Source organism: Euphorbia lathyris, chromosome 10 (genome assembly GCF_963576675.1).
Source record: "Euphorbia lathyris chromosome 10, ddEupLath1.1, whole genome shotgun sequence".
Lineage (NCBI taxonomy): Eukaryota > Viridiplantae > Streptophyta > Magnoliopsida > Malpighiales > Euphorbiaceae > Euphorbia > Euphorbia lathyris.
The window spans coordinates 53,023,099-53,032,191 of record NC_088919.1 but is presented as its reverse complement, the minus strand read 5'-3'; the positions used below and the strand labels follow the sequence as shown (position 1 = coordinate 53,032,191).

The window sequence follows — 9,093 nt, the reverse complement described above, 5'->3', positions numbered from 1 at the left end:
CCAATTCATATTTAGACGCGTGTAATGTGACCCCACATAATAATTAAAATAGTAGGGTCTTTTATAATATATATGGGTCCGTGTTACACGTGTGAAAATATGTATGAGAGGTCCTTCATATAATTTGACATGGAGAACCGGGTGTTTCTAATAATTTGTCTTCCCAAACAGGGCTAATAGGAATTTAAATTTTTCTAAAAAATATATTGACAATCTTTATAAGAAAATTCAATTTAAATTATTTTAATTATAAAAATTAAAAGGAGACCTTTTTATTTTTTATATTTAATAAGACAATAAAGAATAAAAAGTCTGCCTTCATATTCTGCTTTACTTTTCTCAATCAGAGGCGAACTCAAGCAGAGAAACGATGGCTTCTCACATCCTAAGACGCGTTCTATCTAACCGCTCTTCCGCTCAGATCCTCTCCTCTTCTACGTCCAACGCCGGCCAGCAGTCCTCCTGGTTAGCTTCAGCTTCTTCCGCCAGAGCTTTCTTTTCTTCCTCTGCTATTACAGCCACTCTCTTTCCCGGCGACGGTATCGGCCCTGAGATCGCTGAGTCCGTCAAACAGGTCTCTATTCTTCCTCTCCTTCATTACAATTTTAATTGAATCTGTGTACTCTGATTTTATGCCTGAATCGATCAAAATTCTGATGCTCAGTGTTTTTTTTCCCTCTTTTTTGGTGATTAACATGTATAGATACATCCTAATTCTTCTAATCTGAGTCTTATCTTGACTGTTAAGGATTAGTTTATACCCTTCAAAAGAGTTATAATCTCGGGATTTTTCAGTCCATATGTCCAAATGAGTTTAAGGTTTTTCTTGTGCCTCTTGGTGATATATTCAAATTCGTTGGTTTTTCTGGAGCTCAATTAATTGGGGGATGTATCTTTGTTTAGGACGTCTCATGTAGGTATAGTTTACTTGGTTATTTATTGTTGTCTTGATTCAATTACTTCAGATATTTAAAGAAGCTGATGTCCCAGTTGAATGGGAAGAACATTATGTTGGGACTGAAATCGATCCAAGGACTCAGAGTTTTCTAACGTGGGAAAGTTTGGAGTCTGTTCGGCGCAATAAAGTAGGCTTGAAAGGGCCGATGGCCACACCAATTGGTAAAGGCCATAGATCATTGAATCTCACCCTCAGGAAGGAACTTAATTTATATGCGAATGTCAGGCCTTGCAACAGCCTCCCAGGTTATAAAACCCGTTATGATGATGTGAATCTTATAACTATCCGTGAAAATACTGAAGGAGAATACAGTGGACTTGAACATCAAGTAAGTTTTTTTTTTTAAAATAATGCTGATATTTACTAACTAACCAGAAACAATCCAACTAAGAGTCATTTTGGTTCTAGGTGGTGAGAGGTGTTGTTGAAAGTCTCAAAATCATCACTCGCCAGGCAAGTTTGAGGGTGGCTGAATATGCTTTTCACTATGCAAAAGCCCATGGCCGAGAGAGAGTGTCTGCAATACACAAGGCAAACATTATGCAGAAAACTGATGGTCTGTTTCTTAAGGTATGGTGGTTTAATAATATTTTAGTGTCAAAAACTGCTTGGTAATTTATTCAAGTGTACACACATTATTAAGTTGCTTACTTTATATGCAGTGTTGTCGAGAGGTTGCTGAGAAGTACCCTGAGATAGTATATGAGGAAGTTGTTATTGACAACTGCTGCATGATGGTATGCTAAATCTCTTCATTGAAGCTTTTCTGGGTTTGGTGTCTCTGAATAAAAACGTCTCTTTCTGTATATATGAACTCCCTAATATGTGTAATGACACATCTGATTACTTGTTCCGCTGTTCAGCTTGTGAAGAATCCAGCACTCTTTGATGTACTGGTGATGCCAAACCTCTATGGTGACATTATCAGTGACCTTTGTGCAGGGTTGGTTGGTGGTTTGGGCTTAACACCAAGGTACTTAAAGATCTTCTTGCATCTTTATTAGCTTAAATCTGTATAGTCTGACAGCTTTGTCATCCTCTACAGCTTGAATATTGGCGAGGGAGGCATTGCTCTTGCTGAAGCTGTACATGGGTCAGCACCTGATATTGCCGGAAAGGTTAGCCTATTGATAAGTTATAATTTTGTTATAAGTACCATGGTTGCTCACAAACTTTGTAGTGGATGTGTCAGCTTTTATATTTCCAATTGTTAAATTATAGTGGTGAAACGATTTATAGTCATATGGTATAGTAATCCAAGAAAAATATCTGAAATTTTTCTTATATGTGATCCCCAAAAATTTACTTCTTATTACATCTTGGCATATAGCATATCCAACAGGACAGGCCTTGTTTTCTTGAAACTCGTGTCGCAACCATTTGTTGTTCATTAGTAGTTTAGAAATCAATTTATTAGTGTATGAGAAAACTCTTTTAGATTTAGAAATGACTATTCCCTTGATTATTGAGGAACTCTAATGTCCTAGAGATTTTTCTTTCGGGAAATCTCGTCTTGTAACTTGTAACCTTCCCACCTTACCATTAGAATTCAGGAATCTTCCCCTCCAATCACCTAGGGTTTTGTCACGAAAGAATTTTGACAAGTTGTGTGTCAGAAGGACAAACTTGGGCTAGGCCAAAGGCCCTGTGTGGCGCTGAGAATTCCTTAAGCCATCAGCCAGACAACCGATATCGACGGAATTTTTCCCCTATAAGCATCCGCCAAGTTCTACATCAGAGAGTATAGCTGAACTTAAGCATATACTAGTTATCCAATTCCAAAAACGGTGTTGCAAGATTCCATTGTGTATCAAACCTCGACCCTCGTAGGTGCGCGTACTATGGGCCCGATGACCCCATACTGTCAATTAGGCTCCTTCCCTATAGACATTCCACCTCTATTTCCTAAGGCAAGATGGCTGCCTCCTAGTCCTTGATGTACTAGGGTGGATCACCTAAGCCAAGTGTATGTTCATTGGCTCAGGGGTGGCCCTTATACCAACTTGGTGTCTGGGAGGAACAACTATTGGTATGTTCTATTCACCAATCTTGTTGAAGCCTTCTCAGAGCTGTACTAAAACTAAAGATATTTCACAGAAGAGCGTAGAAACTAGAGAGCAATCTTCAATGCAGAAAAACACAAAATCAAAGATCATTACAAGAATGGAACTGAAAGTGAAAAAGACATTCACAAAATCTGAATCATTAACAAATATCTCAGTGACAGATTAAAAATTTAAATGATTTATACATCAGGTCATGACATTCAAGAAATCATTAAGAATGTGTGAACTAGAATTAGAATGAGCGAGCGTCTCCTCTTCTCCTTCGGAATGCGTTTTGCGGTTGCAGCAGGTATTGGTCTTACTCCTTGGAAGGTTAGGTCTTTCTTTCACAATTTATGTTCTGCGAAATGTGAAAGAAAGAATGGGCTAATCAAATGATGTCCTCCCCTATCCTTTTTTCTTCAATTGGGGCTAAGAATAGGCTATATATATATATATATGAATTACGGTTAGGTAAAACGGTAATTAATTACCGTTTTACCTAACCGGAATTCATATATGTGTATAACCATTCTTAGCCCCAATTGAAAAAAAAAATTAGGGGATGACATCATTTGATTAGCCCATTCTTTCTTTCACATTTCGTAGAACAGAAATTGTGAAAGAAACCTAAATTTCCAAGGAGCAAGACTAACGCTTGCTGCAGCCGCCGGAGAGGTAGGTTCTCTTTAACCTTTGATTTGTAAAATTTAGGGTTTAATGATTATATATATTTGAGTAGTAATTTTCTTTTGCACATTCTTGTCACTGAGATTTTTGTGAATGTCTTTTTCGCGTCCATTCTTGTAAAAGCATCTCCAATGCAAGCAAGCAACCCAAAAATTTAACACATATCCTAAAAAATAATATTTTATTTTCTTTCTCGTCTACATCACTTTTGGCAACTTTAATTAAAAAAATGATTCAATCTAAACTCCAAAAGTTGCTACTATGGTCCCCATAGTTATTAAAGGCGCGCCTATGGCGCACCAGGCGCAGGCCTTAGCGCCATGACATCCTTATGGCATGGCGCAACCACCATGGCGCGCGCCTTTTGCGCCAAGGGGCAGTTTTATGGGTTTTTTTGACAGGCAAGTGTTCTGAAGGGTTCAAAATGAGAAAAAAAATATATATTAAAAAGGAAGAGGGAGATTATACATTTGAATTAATTAGAAGAGGCAACCACAAAATCTTATTATAAGAGGAAGAAGTTTAGTAGAACAAAACACAGAAAACGAATTCAAACAGAAACACAGCCAAGGGAATTCAAATTCAACATGAGTGATTAATTTGGAGAGTTTTGATGAGGAGTAGAACTTAGGATTTAGTATTCAACTTTAGCTTTCTAACATGGGGTTTATTTTAGAACTTATTTATGCTTAATATTGTCATGATTTAGTATTCATTGCATTTTTATGTTAGTTTTATAAGTTTTGTTTTTGTAAGTGCGCCCATGCGCCAAGGCTCCAGGACCTCTAGCGCCTTAGTGCGCCATGCGCCTTTAATAACTATGATGGTCCCACAAATTATTATTATATTGTTTAAAACTGTATTTCTTTTTGAAAAAAAAAGATATGGCAAGGTTGCTAAAAAATGGCAACATTACCATAAAAAAGCAAGCACCTCTTATCTCTCCAATGCATTGCACTACTCCAAGCACCCTCCACCTTACCAATCACTCATCTAAGCACTCCACATGCTCTAATGATCTTTTATTTTTGTGTTTTTCTGCATAACCTTTAAAATAACATTGAAAAGATTACTCTCTAGTTTCTATGCCCTTCTCAGCCACTTAGGCCAAACTGACTCCCCTTTGCACAGTGGGAAGGGAGGTATTCAAGGCCTCTGGCTTTGGGATAATTTGCTCGTTTATGTATTTTGCCTATAGAAGCTCGTTGTTTTGACCAACTTGTTAGCATTAGTTAGCATTTCACTTCAGAGCTTTGGAAAAGGATCTCATGTTAATATTCCGGAATCCGGCATTGCTATGATCTCTTTTTGAAAATAAATAAATAATAATGCTCTGAATTAGCTTTTGTTTCTTCAGTATTTTTGCTGCACATTTTATTTCTACTTCTAATATCTGCATTTGAACGTCAACAGAATCTGGCGAACCCGACAGCCTTGCTGCTAAGTGGTGTCTCAATGTTACGCCATCTCGAGCTCCATGACAAGGCTGATAGGATTCAGGATGCGATCCTTAAAACAATTGCTGAAGGTAAGTACCGAACAGCTGATCTTGGTGGGTCTGCATCAACATCCGATTTTACCAAGGCGATATGCGATCACCTTTAAATATTTCCTGCAGAGAAATTTAATTAATTTCACATCTTCAACAAAATTAGTTAACCCTTTTTTTTCCCTCCAAAAGCCTATTTAAAACCTCTTCTAAAGTTCTTTCCCCTAGGGGAATAAGACCATATCATTGTGATGTTTGTATAGAGACCCATTGAAAGTGAGTTTTGGTTTTACTACCTCTCAAATGGACAAACAATTGATGTTCAGGTCTATAATTCACTTGCTGTAAGTTTTGTCAATGGCCTAATCTTTTCTTGCCCCTACAACAATAAGGGGTAGGGATAGTTACGGGTATGCGTTTCGCGTGTACCCCTGCACTACCCCGCCCTAACGTGGTTTTGTTCCACTACCTATGGTTTTACATTTCAGAGTACGTATTCCAAATGAAGGGAATATCTGTTTTTGATTGATTCAGTTTAGATTATCTTAATGAAATTTGTTTTGCACCAAATTTTATTTAATTGCTTCAATAAGTTTTACATGTTTTGACTATAAATTTTTGGTTTGCTATTTGATGCGTTCGGGAGTGCATGACCATAATCATCAATAATATATATATATATATATATATATATATATATATTATTTGTATTTAATTAGAATGCGGGCTTATAATAGTAAAATCACTGTAGAAGAATGTTATCAGATTTGGACTAGCTGGTTCAACCGGTCGAATCAAAGAACCGGCCAGGTCTAGTTTCATTGGTTTTCTTACTCAATGAACTAGACTGGACTGTGGTCAATCGGGATTCGACACAACCGGTATGATCCTGATTTTTTAATTATTTAAAACAAATCTAGAAAACTAACTAAAATCGACTTCTAAATTTAAATCTGAATCAGATAAAAGCGACTCCCTCTCTCTTCTCCTTTTTCCCTTCCTCTTCGATCGTGGGCGCCTATGATTTTCTAACCCGGTCTGGATTTCTAAAGCCTCAGATTATTCAGTTCTTGCTGTTCTCTTTCTTCCCTTGCTCTTTAATTTCAAGTTCTATTCTTCTTCTTCTTCCCTTTTCTCATTTCTTGGGTGGTTATTTTGGACATTAAAAAAAATAACTATTTATCTATTGTGTTTTAACTCTTACGGAACGTTTGGTATTCTATTGGGATGGGGATAAGGATAAAGGTTGGGATAAGATAAGGATAAATGGGTGGGATAAGGATAAAAATATGATAGTCGAGATAAAAATATGATACTCGAGAATTATTATTCAATGTTTGGTATGTGGGATAGAGATAGGGATAAAATAATACATTTTACTATTTTAACTTTATTTAAACTACATAACATTAATTTGAGGGATAAGGCGAACTTTTTCATCCTATTAAAATCGCAGGAACTTATCCCACATCTTTATACCACCCCCTTTTTCTTATCCCTCACATGTCTCACTTTTCTATGTCCCAAACAAACACGGGATAACTTATCTCGTGTTTTTTTTTTATCTCTATCTCACCTCCTATATCCCTCCTAACAAACACCCCATTAATGTTAATAATAATAAAACAATGGTGGCCCGGTGCACTACGTCCCTGCAAAGCGAGGGTCCGGAGAGGGATCCCACCACAAGGATGTATTGGGATAAGTTTTTCTCTGCCAATTTTTTTGGTAAGAGACTGTTTCTAAAACTCAAATCTGTGACCTCTCGGTCACATGGAAACTCCTAATTATATTGTATTATGTTTATGGACATTGAGACTAGTGATAGAACTGTTTCTGGACAGGCTACATTACATATGAGATGTATAACTTTTCATCGGTTATTTTTCATATTAATATAGTTCAATTTAGTGGTGATCTTCGCCTCAAGGTCAAGAAATAACAGATCAATCTAATCACAATCTGATCAATATAACACATCTAACGATTTTTCATATGTTCGAAAATTAAATGTGTACCACCTAATGTTGAATTACATTTTTACCCTTATTTCATTACCCTCCCATTTTCTCATCCCATTTCCCCATAAACCTCACATCTCTCTCCTATATCAACTAAATTCTATCTCCATTTCTCAAAATCTCTATCCTATTGCAGAATATCGAATTGATAAAACATAGAGAATGGTATGAATTATATTTAATGGAGAGGACCACAGACTCATCATGACAATAAGCAGCAGCAGTGGTTCTAATCCACATTGTGGTGAGGTAACATGAATCTTAAAAATGCGAATAATCTACTCAACTCCAATTCATTCAAAACCTAATTACTCTTATCCCCGGTTCAAAAAAATAGGGTGTTACTATTTACCGTCCCTTTTTTGCTTTTACTGCCCTTATTTGGACAAATTTACTCTTTTAATAAAAAAAATTGAATTTTTGATAAAAAAAAAGGCCAATTTTGGCTTAGGCGGGTGACGGATCCGCCCCGCCATATGGCTGGGCGGATATAGCATCCGTCCAAGCCATTGGCTGGGCGAGTGTTTCACCCGCTCAAGCCATTGGCTGGGCAGGATCATCCGCCCAGACATATGGCGGGGCGGATCCGTCATCTGCCTAGGCCAAAATTGGGCCAAGACACAAATTTAATATTTTTAGTGACGGAAAATGTTAAACCGTGCAATTTTTTGTGACGAAAAATATTAAATTCTCTAATTTTTTTGTGACGAAAAATGCAAAATCATCACAAAAAATAAAAATTATGTTCATGATTTTTTTGGGAAAAAAATGTAAATTTTAATGTTTCCGACTTATAATCATCTATTTTCGGATTTTGGTTGTTACATATCAATTATTTTCATAATTTTAATTATTGTTATTCGGGTTCGTGATTTTGGAGAGAGAATTTTCAGTTTTTGATCAAAATTATGAAAAGGATAAAAAAGTCCAAATGAGAGCGGTAACTAGTAAAAAGGGGGCGATATTTAGCAATCCACAAAAAAAAAAATATAATATCCCAAAACTTAAAACACTAATTCCTCAAATTTTCATCGGATTCACCGCCATCTTTGAAATATTGAGATCCATTGTCATCGCTCCAGTAAGATTGAGCTCCGTTTGCAGTGAGTTCATTCCTAGATCCCTGATTGACTTCACGTTATTGAAGGTAGCAAATCCAAAATCATGAGAGTGTATATAGTTCCGTTAAGAAGTTAAGAAAATTTTCAGCAAGCAAGAGTGTCTTAAGACGTCAGAACTCTCCAAACCGGATCTCATCAATTGCAAGGAGTGTCGTCATGTTGGTTCCAAGAAGAGAGGTGAGTAGGATCGAAGAGTTCGAGTTTATGTCCATCATGAGCGGGCCACATCATCATGATGGAATTTGGGTTTCAAACGACTGCGGCAAAATGGCTGGTGGCATGCACGTGGCGCCCTCGGGCACTCGTCCTGTAGTGATTGGCATGCTGCGTGCGTAGCAAGTCTTTGCCCAACCTGCGTACGCCATGCGTAGGGAAGTTTTCAAACCCTCTTTTGCCCCAAATTTGTTCACACGCCATTTTTGCAATTTTTCTGATTTATTTTGTATATCTTATTTCATTTTTGGATAAATGGAATATTTATTTTATATTTTCTAAATATTCTAAAATCATTTAAAAAAATTAGAATACATTTTTAAATATCTAAAAATCATAGAAGTATTTTATAAAAATGTGTTTTTTTATTGATAAAAGTGTTTGCATAAGTACTTTAACTTTTTCTCATTACTTTTGACAATAAAGACTATCGTGAAACACACTATTGTGGTTCCTCAGATTCATGTATAGTTCGCTAAGTTGCGAACGTGAGAAAGGAGATCAAGAATTGCAAAATGACTCGATATGTTAGATGGGATGATGTTGACGCAATTGT

At 36.6% G+C, this 9,093-nt stretch overlaps 1 protein-coding gene across 1 annotated transcript; it reads left to right on the top strand.

Annotated features, from left to right (window-relative positions):
• The first annotated feature begins 313 nt into the window (after positions 1–313).
• On the top strand, positions 314–5,752 carry LOC136209025 (isocitrate dehydrogenase [NAD] catalytic subunit 5, mitochondrial). Its single transcript, XM_066000366.1, has 7 exons — positions 314–574; positions 966–1,286; positions 1,367–1,528; positions 1,621–1,695; positions 1,822–1,931; positions 2,004–2,076; positions 5,107–5,752. The coding sequence occupies exons 1-7, from the start codon at positions 371–373 to the stop codon at positions 5,296–5,298; spliced, it is 1,137 nt and encodes a 378-aa protein (XP_065856438.1). The 5' UTR covers positions 314–370; the 3' UTR covers positions 5,299–5,752.
• The last annotated feature ends 3,341 nt before the right edge of the window (positions 5,753–9,093 follow it).

Bases quoted from the DNA above. Each gene is read 5' to 3' on its own strand.
- LOC136209025 (XM_066000366.1), top strand. From the start codon at position 371: ATGGCTTCTCACATCCTAAGACGCGTTCTATCTAACCGCTCTTCCGCT. The intron at 575-965 runs GTCTCTATTCTT...CAATTACTTCAG, and splicing joins TCGCTGAGTCCGTCAAACAG to ATATTTAAAGAAGCTGATGT. The intron at 1,696-1,821 runs GTATGCTAAATC...TCCGCTGTTCAG, and splicing joins TTGACAACTGCTGCATGATG to CTTGTGAAGAATCCAGCACT.